We start from the raw sequence: 19144 nt of genomic DNA, 5'->3' as shown, positions 1-19144 counted from the left end.
ACGCATGCAAACCCCTCCTCCTGGGGGCCCTGAGGTCACGCAGAGCGGGAAGCGGGACCTCGGGTGTCCTGGGGGCAAGCCTGGCACGCCCAGGGCGAAGCCGTGGGTGAAGTCTATGCAAATCATCAGGGTCGCGTTGGGTGTGCTGGGCTCCGGCATTCAGGGCGGGGCCTGCACCATCCAAGCCTGGAAACTGGGGAGCTGGGCATGCGCGTCCCCCATCCTGGCATGCGGGGCGGGCCCGCTTGGTCCAAAACGCGCTAGTAGGCGAGCTGGGCATGCGTGGTAGGAGGCCAGGCGCTCTTCAGTTGGGGTGGAGCCTACCCGTTCCGGGGCGGGGCCTGCGGGGAGTTGGACGGGCGTCAACGCGGCTACAGGAGGGGCGGGGCTGAGGGGCAGGGCTGAGGGGCGGGGCATCGAGTGGCCCGAGGTGGCCCGGCTGCTGGGTTGGAAGCAGCGCAGTCCGACTCCTCCGAGCCCCAGGATGGCGTCCCCACGGGAACTGACCCAGAACCCCCTGAAGAAGATCTGGATGCCGTACAGCAATGGGCGGCCTGCTCTGCACGCCTGCCAGCGCGGTGGTGAGGCGGAGTCCGCGGGGAAGGGGGAGGGCGGTGCATGGGCATGGGCATTGGTCTTACAGGGAAAGGGAGCCGGGAACAGGTGGGGAACCGGGGACAGGTGTGGCAGAGCGGGAGGCGGGGACAGGTGTGTGGCGACGTCTCGGCTCGGCGGGAGCTAGGTCTGGCCGCCATCACCTAGGGGAGGGCGCAGGACCCTTCCCACACCACTCTGTCCCCACCGCCTCAGGTCAGGGGAGGACTTGGAGCCTCGGTCCTGCCCTCTCAGCTGGCCAGAGAGCGTGGGCCGGGTAGTCAGGCCGCGGTCTGAGTTGTGTTGGCCCTAGGAGATTCGCTTGGTCTCTCTGAGCCCAGAACTTTCAAAGGCCCAAGGCGGGGAGGAAGGCCCATCTCTGGGCCTGAAATCGAGTTTTGGGAGGAATTTCAGGGAAGTGCAGATGTGGACAGGATAGAGGCAGTGAGACCACTTTGTTATATGGGCCTGTCTTTGTGTCCATGGCTGTGTAAGCATCCAGGTGGGGTTGTGGGTGAGTGGTAAAACTGGAGGGTGGAAACATCTAGAACATATGCTGAAATTCAAGGAATCGTTAAGAGGCTTACTCTTCCTGTGATCCTAGGTGTTAAACCCACTTCACTGATTTTCTGCTTGTCCTTAAATGAGTCTGCAACTTTTTTATTACCAAGAAAAACAAAGATTTATTTTAGGAGTAACTGAAACGTTGTAATAAATTTGCAAGTTGGCAAGGTCCTCAGAGAACATCTAGTCCAGCTTCTGATACAGATTTGGAAATGGAGGTCAAGAGATTGTGTTACGTGCTGTGGTCTCCCTGCACTCCTGACCTCTGCTTGGGCATGATAGGAGAGGAGAGAGTGCTTGGTGCTCTTCTTGCTTTGAGGCTAGCCTGGGGGCCTTGGCTTTGACCAGGATGTGAGTCCTAGGGGAGGAGTGTGTGCATCTCTTAGCACACTGTGGAACCTGGTAGGGGTGGCCGTGGCTTTGACCAGACATTCTGGTGGGTCGTGACTCTGACCATAATGTAGGTCCTGGTGGGCTGCTGAAACTGTGATCCTGCTTTTAGCCCTGGGGCCATGGCTTTCCAGTCAGTATTCAGTCCTAAGGGACTATGGCTACACCCTAGCCAGTTTTCCTTCCAGACTTCCGGAGGTGTGGAGGGCTAGGCCCCTTTCTCTTGTGCTTCTAGTCAGTCCGTGTTAGGGCTGTATTGTCCTAACCAGGGGGTGGCCTCCGTTGTTACATAAAGGAGAAGGAGTGAGAACGTGGACTTTAGAGGCAGGAGCACTCAAGCTGCGTCGTGGCTCAGCTGGGTGACCTTGGCCAAAGAGCTTACCCTCTAGGTCTCAGGTTCCTTATCTGTGAGACTGAGACAGTCATCATCCTTGCACTATGAAGCTGCTGTGAGCCTCTTTTTTAAAAGTTTTTTTATATATATATATATTTATTTTTATTTATTTATTTATTTATGACTGCATGGGTCTTTGATGCTGCTCGCAGGCTTTCTCTAGTTGCGGCGAGCGGGGTTTACTCTTCATTGCGGTGCACGGGCTTCTCATTGCGGTGGCTTCTCTTGTTGTGGAGCACAGGCTCTAGGCGTGCGGTCTTCAGTAGTTGCAGCATGCAGGCTCAGTAGTTGTGGCGCACGGGCTTAGTTGCTCCACGGCATGTGGGATCTTCCTGGCCCAGGGCTCGAACCCGTGCCCCCTGCATTGGCAGGTGGATTCTTAACCACTGCGCCACCAGGGAAGTCCTGTGAGCCTCTTGATAAGTGCTTGATAAATGGTAGCAGGTAATTTTGTAATTTATCATCACTGTTGTTTCTTTGCTTCTCCATATCTCAAAGTCAGGGATTGAAGCTCCAAGCCAACCCCCTTTCAGGTGGCAAAGGAGTTGAGGCCCAATGGGAGGGGACTTGCCCAGGTCTCACTGCCCCTGGGGCAGGCCTGTGTTTCTCCAAGCTCCAGGTATGCAACTAAAATGTGGCTCTGGCCTGAGCAGAGGGGCTCGTGCCATGGCACTGCCTCAGGGTGTTGCAGTGGGTGGGACTGTGAGCTGGCCTGGCACAGGAGGGCTTCCTGGAGGAGGAGGTAGCATCCAAGAGGCTAAAGATGAGACCTGCAAATTGTGTGGGGGTTTGGACACCAGGCTAGGGACTCACAGTTCACAGCAAGGAGGGAGTGAGCAGGGAATGAACAAGGAACCAGCACCTCAGGTCCCAAGCCCGTATTCATGCAGCATTTTACCCTCTGCATAGTGGGCTTCTAACTAGATTGGAGGACCACAAGGACAGGCGGGAACCTGAGGGTCAGGGTGGGTGGAAGTTGACTTGATCTCAGGGCTTTATAGAGAAGAGGATGAGGGGCCCTAGTCTGTGCTGTGTGGTGGGTTGTTTTTGGGGTCTAGTCCGAGCTCCTCAGGGCAACAGAGGCTGGTTGGCTGAGGGATGTTCCCTGCCTTCTCCTCCCCCACTCTTCATGAGCAATTCTTCCTCCTTTTGATAAAATTCAGGGCTACACAGAGGGCCTGGAAGCTGTTACCTTTCTGGTCATTGACCTGGAGGAGCTCTGGGGGTAGATGGGGTAGGAGATGGAGAAGGGACTCGGGGAACATGGCAGAAAGGACAGTATTTGATAGCTTTTCTTAGCCAAAAGGTGGCAAGACTGCCTGGGTAAGGACACGACTGGTGTGTGCGCAGGACAGTAGGAGAGACAACTTTCTGTCCCCTCTGAACAGGACAGTGATTCCAGTTTGCTTTATTTTAAAGAACTCTCCCTTCCCCAGCCCGGCCCAAGGAAGTCGGGGCAGGTGCAGTTCAAGACTCAGTTCTGGAACCCACTCCAGGGACTTGTGGCTGCCCCTGTGGAGGTACCACCAGAAAGTAGTCACCAGCACCAGGCTTGTCTCAGCCTCTCGACTCCTTGGGCTCCTGTGGCCTTGAGCAAATTTACAGATAATTTACAGGAACTAGTGAGAAAAGCTGAGTTGACACGTCTTCAGATTTCCTTCCGCACATGCCCCACGTTCTGAACTGTGTGTTCTGCTGTCCTGTTGCTCAATGTTGAGGTCCTGAGGGCCCAGAGCTGCAGCTCCAACTGCATGCCCCCACTCACCTGGTCCACCCGCCCTTGGTTCAAGTGTGTTCCCTCCGTGTGGGCCTCGGTTTGCAATTTCTCCATTGCTGGGACTTCCCCAGTGTTTTGCTGTTGCAAGCAGGGCTGGTGTGAATATACTTGTACTTTGAATTTTCTTTTGTGTCATTGACTTGGGATCTTATCTTGAGGAACAGAGGTGATAGGTAATTTATTGCTCTCGTTTTGTGCCCAGCCCTGATTTGCTGCCCTGCCTGCCCACCATGGCTGTGCATGGGGCCGGGGGATGCTGTCACCAAACGCTGTGGGAGGAGGCCAGGGGCGTCTCTGGGAAGATGGAAGCTGTGAAGAGGTGATGCAGAACCTCAGCCCTGGGGTCGTGGGAGAGCCCTTCAGGGAACAGTGGGAAGGGGTGGCCTCATCAGAGGGAGCAGGCTGGGTGCAGGTTTTCCCCACAGTGAGTAGCTGATGCACTGCGCTGTGGTTGCTTGGGAGCCCTGGCCAACCGGCCAGAAATTGTGCAAACAGCCCAGGACTCAGCAGCACTGGCCTGGCCCTCAGGATGCAGGGCCTTGCCTAACTTGTTTTTCTCTCACCTTAGCCAATGCTGAGGTTTTTGTTTTAGGTTTTTGGGTTTTTTAAAATAAATTTATTTATTTATTTTTGTCTGCGTTGGGTCTTTGTTGCTGCGTGTGGGCTCTCTCTAGTTGCAGTGAGCGGGGGCTACTCTTCGTTGCGGTGTGCAGGCTTCTCATTGTGCTGGCTTCTCTTGTTGCGGAGCGCGGGCTCTAGTCGCACGGGCTTCAGTAGTTGTGGCACGCGGACTCTATGGTGCAGGCTCAGTAGTTGTGGCGCATGGGCTTAGTTGCTCCGCGGCATGTGGGATCTTCCCGGGCCAGGGCTCGAACCCGTGTCTCCTGCATTGGCAGGCGGATTCTTAACCACTGCGCCACCAGGGAAGTCCCAACGCTGAGGTTTTTCTGCAAGTTTCCTCACTCTTACTCACCGTCAGGCTGTGTCTGCAGGATCCCCTCTTTCTCTCCCCTGGGGCTCGCAGAATGGGTCACATTTGCCCATAGGTCATGCACAAGAACGACAGAGCCCCCACTGGCAAGCAGGGTCTTTTACTTCTCTTCGGGGCCTGCCTGGAGACAGACAGTTGCCTCTGCACCCCAAGTCCCAAGGGCAGTCCTGAGATACATCTGTGTCCTTAGCCAGGTGGGCTGCCAAGTCCAGGCAGAGGGCACAGCTTCCTGAAAGTGTTCCAGCTCTTACATGGGGATATTGCTAGGCGTCGCTGAGGGATTATCATCCCATTTTACAGGTGAGGACACCAAGGCTTAGAGTTGCCAGTAAGTGTCAGAGTCAAGATAGGAACCCAGGCCTGACTGACTCTGACCACCTCTGCACTCCATCTCCAGTGAGGGAGACAGGTGAAGGGTGGGGTCCAGCAGTCTGTCTGAGGAGGGCTACCAGGTGAAAGCACTTGCAGAGCTATGTGGGCAAAGGAGGGGTAGTGACAGGTCCCCACCTCTGTCCATCTGTCTGCTGTGGTTTTACCTGGCCCAGGTCCTGAGGACGATGAAAGGGAAGCTTCCTGAGGCTTCTGAGGTGAGACCACACTGAAAGCGGAGCTGGATCCCATAGTCTGGCAATTCTGCTGCCTTGGTGTCTGTCTTAGTGGGCCATGGATTGGGGGGCTGGGTACAGACTCTTCCCCGCCTCTAGCCTTGGCAGCTTCTCTTTTTGGCACACCGACCTCGTGGCACATGGGATGGCGGTGGCTAGCTATCAGAGGGACCGCCCTTGTGGCATTGGCCTGGGTCTCTGGTCTCAGCCCCTTGTGGCCCTCACCCTGGTGGGTTTTGAGGTGCCTCCGTCTCCTTCCCTGCCCACAATTTTTGAGCACCAGCTCTGCCAGGCCTCAGGATCCCGAATGGCTCAGACACTGCTGGGATGCCTCCACCCCAAGTGATCAGTTGTGGAGAGCAGACTCATTGGCGAGATGACTGGGTTGAGGGAGAGGGCACAGCAGGTGGGCACGCAGGTGCCTTGGAGGAAGCACTCACCGCAGAAGCAGCTTCTGGGCTTTGTAGATGAAGAGAAATTCCCCCTGGGGAGCAGAAGCAGTGGTGCTGTGTGAGCAGGAATGCTGAATGACGGGTTCCTGGATAACAGGCAGGCATTGAATACCCCACTGGGTTTTGGCTCTGTCCCACCTGCCAGGGGAATTCCCCCGCAGAGTTTAGCCAGGGCCGTGGCAGCTCTAGCTTTATATCTGATGGTGCACATCATGGTAAATGCTGGCGAGATCCCGCGGCGTCTCCCTGAGCACTGACAGGCCTGGGGAACTGGGCATGCCAACGCTGGTTAGAGACCAGGGTCTGGGGGTGCCCAGGGAGCTCTCTGCTGCCAGGAGCCTGGGAAGGCACATCTGATGCCGGACCTGGAAGGAGGGACCCACTGGGAGGGGTCCGGCCTCCTCAGACACTGCTCCTTGCCTTTCAGTTTGCATGACCAACTGCCCAACGCTCATTGTCATGGTGGGGCTGCCTGCCAGGGGCAAGACCTACATCTCTAAGAAGCTGACCCGCTACCTGAACTGGATTGGCGTGCCCACACGGGGTGAGACTCAGCCTTGGCTTTCCAAGGGGGCTTTGGGACTTTGTGGGGGAGCGGGGAGGAGTGAGAAGGCGGGACTGCCACAGGGCCCGGGGGTGGGTCAAGGTCAGGGGCTGGGGAGGGATGCTGTTGTGTGAAAACTGAGCCTCTCCCTTCCCCCAGAATTCAACGTTGGCCAGTATCGCCGGAACATGGTCAAGACATACAAGTCTTTTGAGTTTTTCCTTCCAGACAATGAAGAGGGCCTGAAAATCAGGAAGTGAGTTTGTGTGCGTATGTGTGTTTGTTTATGAAGAAGGCCCTGGAGCCCAGTTGCTAGTGATGACCAACCTGTTCCTGAGCCCTGGCCTTGCCCTACCCTTTGGGCTGTAACAGGGCTGGTTTCTTGACCTCTCAGGATGTGGTGGGGGTGAGGATGTGATGGGTTTGGGGACAAAGGGAGTGGGTATGTGGCCCCTTGGTGGCTCGCCCTGCCCTGCCCTGTGGGATATCTGTGGGAGGGGAGCATGGAGCTTCAGGGAGATGGTGGAGGCTTAGCCAGGGCCGGTTGGCTTACTTACCCCAGGCCATCCATGGGGATGGGCTCTGATAGGGAGGGGAGCCCAAGGTGAAGCAGAGATACGGGCCTCAGGGGTGCGGCAGAGTGGGAGTGGGACTACCTCCTGACACCTTCTCGAAAAGCCAGAAGGATCAGACCCAGAACTGGGGCGTTTCCTCCCTTGCCCCAGGATAAGTCTGCTACTGATATTTGGAGGATGCTTGTCATGTTCTTGGCATGTGTTGGGTAGGCCTTGGCTTTCCTTTGAAGTTGCCTCAGTGTTGCTGGGTGACGAGATGGAAATTTGCATATGATACCACTCCCCCTCTCTATTCAGACTTGAATTGGTTGCTTTCTCCAGAAAAACTGAGCACCAGCTGTGGTCTGAGGAGCTATGCTATGCTGTTCTCGGCATGTGTCAACTGAGGGATCAGGAAGCTTTCTGCCCTTGTTCTGGGCCCAGCCATTGTGGGAGGGCTTTGAGCAGAGGTTGGCCCAGCTCTAGTGACCTTCCCAAATCAAGCCCCAGGCCAGAAGCCCCTGGTTATGGCCGTGGTTGGCCTGCTCCCTCTCTGGCCACCAGGGGGCAGGAGTTCCCCATCGTGGGGCTTGGCCCTTCTGTGCCTCTGCTGTTGGGTCAATGGGGCTGGGCGGGCTGCTGCACCAAGAAGGGAAGTGGAGTCTGACATTCAGGCCTCTGGGGCCGAACTGTGAATTGTGGGTAAAACTCAAGGGTGGACCCTCTGTGATAACGACCCAGACAGACAAAAATGAGGGTACTGATACTTGAACCTACTGTGTGCTGCGTGTGTGATGCCCATTGCCGCCCCCCGCCCCCCAATTTAAAGATGAGGAAATTGAGGCTTAGCAGTCTCACAGAAGATCCTAAGTAACTTCACAGAGTCCAGACTTAAATCTAACCCCATGTACCACTAAAAACTGTCCTGTCCATCATTCCGGAAGTACTCAATTTGTAGATCAAAGGTTGCATCAAATGCAAATTCTGCAACAACCTCAAGCTGTGGGCACTCATTAGCTGCTTTGTTCTTCCCTACAGTGGGCTGTGGTGCCTCACTCCCCTAGATGCTGAGACTGAGGTCAGGAAGTGGTGGTATTGTCTGGGATCCCTCAGGGTTTGATTTGAAGCCAGGCCTGTCTGAATCCAGAGTGTTTGTGGGGAGAATAAGGAAGCTGGCATTCCCAGAGCTCGCTGGTCATTCTGCTCAGACTGCCCATTGAAGGTAGGAACATTGGGATTAATTCTCATGGCGAAACCCAGACTCAGAAGAGGTAAGGAAACTGGTCCAGGGTCACCCAGCTGGAACAGAGGCCCCAGCAGTAGAAGCTGGGGGCAGATTCACGTGTGCCTCTGTGTAGGCACACCCTCTGGCTGTTCCTAGAAACTCTCCCTCGTGTATCCAAAGCCTGCGTCTGGCCCCTGGGCCATGGGGCCATTTCCCATTAACCAGCCCAAAATGTCCCACAGATAATTGGCAAAATAGAAAGATCAGACTTTTTAAAAATGGGAAACCTGGGAAGAGAAGCCTGCATTTCCCAGAGGCCCAGGTACGTACACATTGTTGAGCTTCCTGGAGTTGCACGATGTGGAGGTCTGTCCCTAACACTGGGCACAGTGGAAGATCTAGAAGAGGGCGTGTACAGCCATGTGTACATGTGCAGGTGCTCCCTTTTTATGTACACATGGGTATGTGTGTAAATACACACCAGGCATGCTCATATATGTGCACACAGTCACATACCGCAGGAAGGTGTGTACACATACCGTATGTACACACATGGGCGTTCACACACGTGCGTATCCTCTGTGTGCATGTTTGGACACATATAAAAACTTATAATCGTGCACACAGGTGTGCAATACCCCATGTGCATGTGAACACATTCAATCATACCTATGCCTTTTCAGTCACATACTACACACGGGCTTGGGGGCACTGAGGTGTTTTCTCTGACACCAACTGGTGTCCAACAGTTCAATTCATTTCAATTCTGACCCTGTCTACCTGCAGTTAGCATCAGTTCCCACAGGTTAAGGACTCAGTCCCTCAAGACTGACCCCACTTCACACACCAGTCACAAGTCTCGGCGGGGGGCACCCGTATTTCTAACTGGCTATAAATTGGGGGTTCCCACAACCCCCTCTTCAGCAGATTACTGTTCCAGCTCACAGAGCTCAGGAACATACTTGAGTTGTGTTTACTGGTTTATTATAAAGGATACAACTCGGGAGCAGCCAAGTGGAAGAGGTGTACAGGCAAGGAAGGGGGCAGTGCGGGGAACTTCCAGCCGTCTCGGGGTCTGGCACCCTCCCAGCACCTCATCTCTTCAACCTGGAAGCTCTTCAACTCTCATCGTTCAATTCATCTTCAGCCCCCACCTCCCTTCCTGGAGGATGGTGGCAGGGCTGAATGTTCCAACCCTTTCATCACTTTCTGGTGATCAGCCCCTTGCTGAGGCTGTCTAGGGGCCCCAGCCTGAGTCACTACGTTAACATCAACTCAGGTGTGATTGGAAGGGGCTCCTTGTGAATGACAAAAATCACTCCTATCACTTAAGAAATTCCAAGGGTCTTAGGAGCTCTGCCAAGAACCCAGGACAAAGACCAAATGTATTTATCAAACCACACACACCCTCTTGTATGTGCACAGCTGCACTTCCACAGGGGCCCAAGGAATGCTCACAGATGCTCACTCACAGACTTACACATACACATATCCCCCCATGCATGTGCGTGCATGCCCATCCACACTCACACCCACACGTGCGCAGGCTCCCAGGCTGTTCCCCCAGCATCTCCACCTGGGCCCTGAGATCCCTCCTACTTGGTGCAGCCTCAGCCAGAGTAGCCCACAGAGATCTTAGCCCAGAACATGAGGCTCTAAATGTGGGTGGCAAGAAATGGCCCCAGCCATGCTGAAACTGTAGAAATGTGTCTCGGGGATGTGGGGGGCGCTGAGAAGCTCTGGTTCTTTATGTCTCAGTGCAGAAAGAATTCAGCGAGAGACAAACTGATAGATAAGTGATTTATTAGAATAGGACACTTGTGAGGTTTACAAGCGGGTGGGCGGGAGGGCACCGTGCCCAGAACTTAGTGGGCTACAGTTTTATAATCAAATGAAAAGTGAGGAGGGGTAGAAGACCACCTTCTTCCTCATCCTTGAGTAGACATCAAGCTTCCATCATCAGCTCCTCCTCCTCCACATGGGGGTGGGGGGGGAGTTTTCTTGTTCCTACGTGGTCAAACTGGGACTGTCATGGTGCAATGGAAATGAGCAAAAAGGTGGTAACTATACTAAAATATGGTAAATCAGCTCAGGTTTCAGTATAATGTCACCCTTTCCTTATGCTTTTGATTTTAGTGAGCACAAAGGAGCATGTCCTAAGAATCATTAACTTACCACTGGGCAGGATGTGGGTCTCATTCCACCATTGTTTTATTGTCTGGGGGCATGTCTCATGCTTCTGTTGCATGGTTTTGTTGTTAAGCAAGGCCTGCTTGGTTTTGTGGTTAAGCAAACCTGCTTTCCTGAGTGATCATTTTCTTACAGATGTCTCCCATACTTTTTCCTTTACTTCCGATCCCTTAGTGGGATTAACTAATCACCTACTTTGTCCCTTTACTCTGTCCTTATCAATGCCAGCTTCCTGGACTCTCAGAAATCAGGTTTTTTGGCAGAAGAAAGCACTTTGGGGTTTTAACTGAAAGGCCTAATAGGGCACAGAAAGGTCACAAGGAGGCATAAGAGCAGAGCTCCTTCCAGTGACCTGGACTCAGCTCTGCCCCCAGTTTCCTCGTGACCCCAGCAGTCTGGTCGGCCTCTGTTTCCATGCTTGGGCACACTGGCCTGGCTTGGCCTGGCACAGTCCTTTGATGCACTAGGGGTTTACACACAAAATCCCAAGATCAAACAAATGGGAGATCTAACTTTACTCTTACATCAAATAAGTACAGGTAATAGTGTTTGGGAGGAAAAATTTTCCCTTCTTGCCTTCTAGGTTCTTTGGCTGGTCTAATAATTAAATTGACATGACACAGATTAACAGGACAGAAAAAAAGTTTAATAGCACGTATACCTCCTACATACATGTGAGAGACCTGGGAAGCCCTCCCCTTAAATACCATCTTCAGCTGAAGAGAAAAGAAGATGTTGCGGGTGAGGAGTCAGGGGAATTTACCAGGAAAAGCTCGGTAAACGAGGGTAAGGTTGTTATGCAGATTTAAATCTACGCCTTCAGGGAATTCCCTGGCTGTGGACTCGGAGCTTCCACTGTCTGGGGCCTGGGTTCAATCGCGATCCTGCAAGCCGTCTGGCGTGGCCTAAATCAATCAATCACTCAATCTTTCTTCAGCATTGATAATACTTTCTAGAGATAAGGTCATCTCCCTCCTCCTGGTACAGCGAGGGACACCCCCTTACAAATGGAGATTTCCCTTATACTTGTAAATGTCTCTCAAAAAAGGGTAACTTCTACTCATGTTTTCAGAGCTTCTCCCGTGTCTGCAGTGTCATAAAAATAATCAGCCTAAAATAATCCTTATGCCAAAGAGACATATTTTGGGGTGGCAAATTCTGCTCCCCTCCATAGATAAAAAGTCAAAGTGATTTATCTATCTTCGGACCTTATAGGAGAAATGGATAAAGTCAGAAAGATCCTTATATGTGGCAATCCATTTTGCAGCAATAGACGGAAAGGCTGAGATGTCTGAGGACAGACAGTGTAGTCAGTGGTCAGTCATGGTGAGGATTTGCCCTTCCAGAGCACCTGTGGACCTGGGTGCGAGAGGCAGAGACACGGCACCCTCCTCCAGAAGGGATCATGTAGGGCGTTCTTGGTCCACTGAAAGAAATGAACAGCCTAAAAGCTGAGACTTATGTTTTATTCCGTGAACAAAACTGAGGACTTAAGCCTAGAAGACAGCCTCTCAGATAACTGAGGGACTGCTCTGCAGAGGTAAGGTAGGTGCCATGTGTGGGCTCATTCCTTTGATATGCACCTCAGCTCTCTGGGGCCAGTGTCCTGTTCTTTCCCATTCTGAGTCCCCTAAGGGGGCACCTTTGGGGGCGGCTGCAGTGGCTGCTGGCTTGATGGCTGCAACACCCTTTGTTTGCTGATACACCAGGTGGCATTCTTAGTCCGCATCTCCCTTCTAGAAAGGAAAATTGAACATTAAGCTTAATGCTGCCTTGGGGGCCAGCAGTACTGTCTCTCCTTTCCCACCACCGGCACCCGCCTGCCCTGCCCCCAACACACACACAAGGGAGTGTCTGGTTTTAAAAGTGCTTATTTTGATAGGGGAAATGCATGACACTTAGAAATCATGAATATGGCAAAATGGCAGGCTGGATTTGTACATGATGAGATGAAGAAGGAAAGTACAGAAAAGTGGTATTTCAAAAACTATTCCTGTATGGATACCAAGGGGGAAAGGGGATGGTGGGATGAATTGGGAGATTGGGATTGACATATATACACTATTGATACTATGTATAAAATAGATAACTAATGAGAACCTACTGTATAGCACAGGGAACTCTACTCAGTTCTCTGTGGTGACCTAAATGAGAAGGAAATCCAAAAAGAGGTGATATATGTATATGTATAGCTGATTCACTTTGCTGTACAGTGTAAACTAACACAATGTTGTAAAGCAACTATACTCCAATTTAAAAAAAGAAAAAAGTATTCCTGATGGCCAGGAACACATAGCCTTCCACCTACCAGGAGCAGGGTTACCAAACACTGAAAATCTTCTCAAGGAAAGAGAAACCTTGAAAAGAGAGAAGGGGCCCCAGGGTCTGCCCCCTCTCCTGTCTGGCATAGAATATATCCCTGACCTACTGCCCTGCAGCAACCAGTCAGGTGCTTGGCTGACCTGTGTTTTCTTTTCTGAAGGCAGTGTGCCCTGGCAGCCCTCCGAGACGTTCGGCGGTTCCTTAGTGAGGAGGGGGGGCATGTGGCGGTGAGTATAACACCCTGGTGGTATCTGGGAGTGACATGTGGGAGCCCACATACTTCTACCCCTTTACTTATCAGGCATCTGGAGGGGAAGGCAGGGTGTATGTGGCCCTAGATACCCCTGGGTACCAGCCCCTGGGAAGAAGTCTGCAGCTGCTGTGCTGGAAGAAGCCAGAGGCCAGATGTGGGCCAGGAATTTCCCTCTGGGCTTGTGGTTGTGTTTGACCCTGCAGGGCTTCCCTCTGAATACTCACATTCTTGGCCACTCCACAAGTTAGAGGTGTCATGTTACCTGAGTCTTTAGCAAATGTGATTTCTCCTGGTGTGGAGAGCATCCAGCCCAACATTTGGTGGCTATTCCAGGAATCAGGTGAATGCTGGATAAGGGAATTCCCCCTCTGTGTTGGCCCCTCCAGTCAGATGGATAGGCGGGACGAGGCTGAGCAAGGGTGTCTGCAGGAAAGGGCCCTACCCCAACCCTATGTAGTCAAACACGGGCTATTTTTTCCTTCCTTTTTCCTCTTGAAGGCATGCATCCTGGAGCTCTGTCCCCCAGCCCCATCTAGATCATTTGCCCTCTAGGTCTGTCTGTGGCACAGCTGTCACCCTGGGAATTTCCTTCTCTTCCCTCCTGAGTTGAATGCCCTGCTCCTGGATCCCATGTCTTGCTTTTCCTTGCTTTACTGACTTGTTTTGTTGGAGCACATCCTCTAATAGCTTTCTGGGAAAGGTACTTGGGAAGTAAATTTTGTGAGAGCTTGCATGTCTAGAAATGTCTTTTCTTTATCCTCACATTTGATGGATGGGTGGGAAGAACGTTTCCTTCAGAATTTTCATGACATTGCTCCATTGTATTGTGGCTTCTAGAGTGGCTGTGGGAAAGTCTGATGTCATTCTGATTTGCTGATCCTCCTTAAAAGTTTTTTTCCCTAGGGAATTCCCTGGCAGTCCAGTGGTTAGGACTCCATGCTCTTTCTGCTGAGGGCCTAGGTTCAATCCCTGGTCAGGGAACTAAGATCCCACAAGCCGCACATTGCGGCCAAAAAGAAGTTAAAAAAAAAAAAAAAAAGTTTTATTTCCTAGAGGAAACTGGGGGCTTCTCATGCCCCTTCCTCTGGGGAAGCTTTTAGGGTCTTCAAGGTGATGTGCTTTATGGTGGGTCTTCTCCACAATGCTGGGTCCTTGGAGGGGACCCTTTCCATCAGGAAACTCTTCTCCAGCAGCTCAGAGAAATGTCATATATTTTACTTTGTTAAACCACCCCTGCTGCTTTCTCACAACTGAGTCCCCACTCCCCTCCCATCTTCTTTTTTTTTTTTTAATGAATTTATTTATTTATTATTTATTTATTTTTGGCTGCGTTGGGTCTTTGTTGCTGCACGCGGGCTTTCTCTAGTTGTGGTGAGCGGGGGCTACTCTTCATTTTGGTGCACATGCTTCTCATTGCGGTGGCTTCTCTTGTTGTGGAGCACGGGCTGTAAGCGCGCGGGCTTCAGTAGTTGTGGCTCGCAGGGTCTAGAGCGCAGGCTCAGTAGTTGTGGCACACGGGCTTAGTTGCTCCGCGGCATGTGGGATCTTCCCGGACCAGGGATCGAACCCATGTCCCCTGCATTGGCAGGTGGATTCTTAACCACTGCGCCACCAGGGAAGTCCCTCCCTGTCCTCATTTCTTGAAGTTCCTTTTATTCTGTTTGATTTAGTCTTTGTTTTTCATGTTAGAGGTTTTGCTGGAGCATCCAGTGAGCCCTGGTCAAATGCCCTTTGTAAAAAGTTACGCTCTAAAAGCTGGTTGGGTGGGCTGCACCTGAGTGCTGGGCAGGCCCCAGAGGGCGTCACAGACTGCCTGGAGGAGGCAAGGAGGGGGCCTGGGGCTCCACTTGCGTCGCCAGCCAGTCCTCCCGTTTCTTCTGCACACTTGTCCATTTTTTCAGAGATGCCTGTGCCCTGTTCTTGACTACCGTGGTTCTGCACAAGCAGGTGTGCTCTGGTTGGTATAGGCTTGTGTTTGGTCTTCTGTGTTTCTCTGAGCCAGTTACCACGTGTCTATCTTAAAAAACTGTGTTGACATTTCCTATCTCCTCTCCTCTCCTGTTCCCATTTTACTGGGGTGACAGGATGGAGTGGAAGTAAACATGGGTTTAGTTCTCCAAGTTTAACTAGTTTCACTGGAAGTCTTGTGAGTGAGTGCCTGCTGCCCTGCTTCCAGCTTCCTTGGGGTGCTCCCCAAGGAAGGGGAGGACCAGCGCAGCCATTGCAGGTCTGAAGGAGACTGGCCAGGCGGATGGCCGGTTGGCAGCTGGTCCTGATGAGAAATCCGGTCCCTGTGCTACAGCTGTCGGGTGGCCTCCCACCTTCTCCAGGGCCAGAGGCTGAGTTAACCCCATTTTGGTCCTAGGTTTTTGATGCAACAAATACCACCCGAGAACGGAGAGCGACCATCTTTAATTTTGGGGAACAGAACGGCTACAAGGTGAGGCCTCCTTGGCTTACCTCCTTGGTTGGGCTGTGGCACGTTCGGGCCCTCTGGGGCCACTTTCTCGGCCTCCTGAGGCCCACCGGCCTCAGGCAGGTGGGCTCCTGAGTGGATTTGGGATATTGATTTTCTCTCCACCTGGAGTTATCTTTCTGAGGAAGTGGGGGTCTTGGTGGGAGAGTCCTTCATAGGGCGGCACCTGCTTTGGTTCTGTGCTCCTTGACCTGACCCCACCCCCTGAAGAAGGGCCTCTGGGCAGCATGGCCCTCAGTGGGTAGGGAGCTCCGGGGAGCCAGGCTCAGGGCCCTAAATGTGTCTCTGGTTCCTTCCCTCCTGCCCACCCTGGTCTTTGCTGCAGACCTTTTTTGTTGAGTCCATCTGTGTGGATCCTGAGGTCATAGCTGCCAACATCGTGGTGAGTGGTGCATCTGACCCTGTGGGAGCAGTAATACAGCCAAGATGGCCTGTGACAGTGAGGTCCATCTCCAGGTTAGGCTGGTGCCTGGGCCGACCTTAACTTGGTCTTCTTGAACATTGTGGGCAGGGGGGAAGGCGGTAGATCTCTGGGTCGGGTGGGAACTGCGATCACAGGATGTCCAGTAGTACTCTCGTAGCGCTGGTGTGGGAGCTGGGACCAGGGAGCCACTGGACGCTTCCGAATGGGACCAGGCCCCCTGGGAGGCCAGTCCTCCTGCCCAGCCTCCCCTCCACCCAGCATCCTCCTTGGTCTCCGACCTGCCTGACCTCCGGCCCTGACGTGTCCTTGCTCTGTGCCTGACCCCGGCAGCAAGTGAAACTGGGCAGCCCTGACTACGTCAACCACGATAGCGATGAGGCCACGGAAGATTTCATGAGGCGCATCGAGTGCTATGAGAATTCGTATGAGTCGCTGGACGAGGACCTGGACAGGTGAGGCAGGGCAGCACTGTGTCCTCGGCTGCGGTGGGTGGTAGGTGGGGTCCACTCGGCTGCCTCCTGTGACTCCTCAAGGTGGTGGGGCTGAGGGACCACCTCTGCGGGCAGAGATGGTCTGTCCTTTTTTGTTTCTTTCCTTGGGGTGGAAATCATGGCCCAGAGGTGACTTGCAGAACCGTAGCTGCTTTATCTGGAGCTCTGTGAGTCACAGTTTTCTGCTATTCCATCAGAAAATCAAGCCTGTTTTCTATGCAGAGGGTCTTCTCACAAGGCTTTTGCAAACAGTACACGGTCTTCTTTCAGTGGGTGGTCTGTGTTTTGAGAAGGGGAAGGGGTGCCCAGACCCTGCCTACGAACAGCTGGCAGTAACCAGTGCTTGCGAGCCCCGCCCGCCGCCCTCTGGAACAGGGATCTGTGGGACTGAGTGCTGGGTGGGGACAGCAGCCAGCCACCGGCAAGCTCTTTCCGTAAAGGCTCAGGTGGTAGATATTTTAGGCTTTGGGGGCATACAGTCTCTGTTGCAGCTACTTAACTGCCGTTTAGTACTAAAGGAACATAGACGATACGTAAATAAATGGGCATGACTGTGTTCCCATAAAACTGTATTTACAAAACCAGGCTGAGTTTGACTTGCTGGCCATAGTTTGCCAACTCCTGTATTATAGCAGAAATGGGGGCAGTGGTTAAGTGAATAACACTTAAGTAATTAAGTTAACACTTAAGTAATTAAGTTAACTTTAATAACTGAATAAAGTATTACACAGTCCTTATAAATCATGCTGAAGAGACATGGGAAAGTGTATGTTATGTAGCATTAAGTGAAAAGGGTGGAATACGAACTTGTACTTGGGTTGTTTATAATTACGTATGAATATATAATTACGAACCAAGGAAGTCAAGTGACTGCTGGGGGGATGTTTTCTGGGATGTTTGCGGGACAGTCCCTGGACTGAGTCCCCTCAGCGAGGCTGGCGCTGATCCAGTGCTGCTGCCCCGGCCTCTGTGGTTCTCCTGGTCTCCCCCCAGCATGGCATTGCTCCTTGTGGCTCTGTTCTCCACGCTGCAGGGCTGCACTGGTCCAAAGCAGGGAAAGCGGCAGAGCTGGGCTTATTGGCTGCTGCCACCAGCACCATCCTCCTGTGCTTCTTGTCTCGTCTACCTGCTGCCTGGTGTGGGACATGGCGGCCACTCGGCACACACACATGACCCGGGCTGGGTTCTCGGGGGAGGGTTCGCTGGGGGAAGGAAAGGCCAGGCCCATGGATGGCTGACCAGGAAGACTGGAGGGGAAGCGCATTTGCCAACTACTCCCAGGTCAATCCTGGAAAAAACTGTCTCTTGTTCACCTTACAGATAGTACGTTGAGAGCTCATAGGTAGGCAAGAGGGGCCCGGGGGACATAGCACGGCGATGAAGGTCCCGATGTGGTAGGACTGACCCCTCGCTTTGAATGTCACCTTTTGGGAGCATGATGAGTGTGGAGCACCTCTCACGGGGTTTGTCTGTATGTCATGCGTGTCGTGTTGCTCCCACCTCACCCCCATCACTCGCGTACCAGCTGGCAGTCCTGTGTGTTGTGGTCTCAAGCCTGGTGGGTCAGAGATGCAAGGCTCTGAGGCTGGTTCCTAGAGCTGGCAGGGCGTGGCCTCAAGGACCCCGGTCACACTCACAGGCTTCTCTCTACCTTCTCTGGAAAGGGATCTGTCCTACATCAAGATCATGGACGTGGGGCAGAGCTACATCGTGAACCGCGTGGCTGACCACATCCAGAGCCGCATTGTGTATTACCTCATGAACATCCATGTGACGCCCCGCTCCATCTACCTCTGCCGGCACGGGGAAAGCGAGCTCAACCTCAAGGGCCGGATTGGCGGGGACCCAGGACTGTCCGCCCGGGGCAGGGAGGTCAGTGTGTGTGTGTGTGTGTGTGTGTGTGTGTGTGTGTGTGTGTTTATGTGTGTGTGCGTGTGTTTATTTCTGTGTGCATGTGCGTGTGCTGGTGCTGGACTCCAGCTAACATGCAATCCAGGTGGATGACCTCATTCAGTCTGGAATGTTCCCATTGTGTAGGGAAGGTCACCAAGCAGATGCCTGGATCTCTGGCTTGCACGCGAGCTGTCACCAGCTGATTCCCTTTCCCTGGAGAGGCATGCCATTCTGGGAGGGAGCTGAGTCGCTACAGTGCAGCTGATGCTGTGCCACAGTCCAGGGGAGACACTGAAACCTCAGTGGGAAGGTCACACAGCCTAGGGCACATGGTCGGGGGGTGAGCACGGGCAGGGGACCTGATGAGTCACAGCTGGAACTACACTGAGGGTCTCAGAAGAATGCACAAGGACAGCACTTGTGGGTGTGGGTGTCGGTGTCATCGAGAGTCAGTTCGTGTTTTTTGCCAAACCTGTTTTCTCTAAGGCTGGGCCCCACGGACCCTTTGAGGGCAGCCCAGGACCTGTGCATCTGAATTTGCTTGTGATGTGTTTCAGTTTGCCAGGAGTCTGGCCCAGTTCATCAGGGATCAGAACATCAAGGACCTAAAGGTTTGGACAAGCCAGATGAAGAGGACAATCCAGACGGCTGAGGCCCTGGGTGTGCCTTATGAGCAGTGGAAAGTTCTCAACGAGATTGATGCGGTAATCACCATCTCTTCCCTCCACTGCCCAGCTCTGGGCACAGCTGCGCTCACTCAGGGTGACAGTGTTGAAGGGGGTCAGGGAGAGCTTTTTCTTTAACATTTCATTATTGTTTAGGGTTCTGATTCATCCCTCCCTCCTTCCCTTCTTTTGTATATAACTAGGTATACAAAGTGATGATTTGATGTATGTATGTATTGTGAAATAATTATCACAATAAGTTTAGTTAACATCCATCACCACATAGTTACACATTTTATTTTTCTTGTGATGAGAACTTTCAAGACATACTCTCTTAGCA

The 19144-nt window shown here is 52.7% G+C and overlaps 1 protein-coding gene across 2 annotated transcripts in view; it reads left to right on the top strand.

Annotated features, from left to right (window-relative positions):
* Positions 1–431: 431 nt before the first annotated feature.
* PFKFB4 (6-phosphofructo-2-kinase/fructose-2,6-biphosphatase 4) overlaps positions 432–19144 on the top strand; it is a 36781-nt gene continuing 18068 nt past the window's right edge. For both annotated transcript variants that reach the window (XM_061195350.1, XM_061195349.1), the window contains exons 1-9: positions 432–581; positions 6195–6311; positions 6471–6567; positions 12763–12829; positions 15221–15295; positions 15657–15713; positions 16086–16207; positions 17911–18118; positions 18697–18843. In XM_061195350.1, coding sequence (XP_061051333.1) covers positions 485–581; positions 6195–6311; positions 6471–6567; positions 12763–12829; positions 15221–15295; positions 15657–15713; positions 16086–16207; positions 17911–18118; positions 18697–18843 — 987 coding nt within the window. In that variant the 5' untranslated portion in view covers positions 432–484. The remainder of the gene's footprint in view (positions 582–6194; positions 6312–6470; positions 6568–12762; positions 12830–15220; positions 15296–15656; positions 15714–16085; positions 16208–17910; positions 18119–18696; positions 18844–19144) is intronic.

Source organism: Eubalaena glacialis, chromosome 7, assembly GCF_028564815.1.
Source record: "Eubalaena glacialis isolate mEubGla1 chromosome 7, mEubGla1.1.hap2.+ XY, whole genome shotgun sequence".
NCBI lineage: Eukaryota > Metazoa > Chordata > Mammalia > Artiodactyla > Balaenidae > Eubalaena > Eubalaena glacialis.
This window is presented reverse-complemented; position numbering and strand designations above follow the sequence as displayed.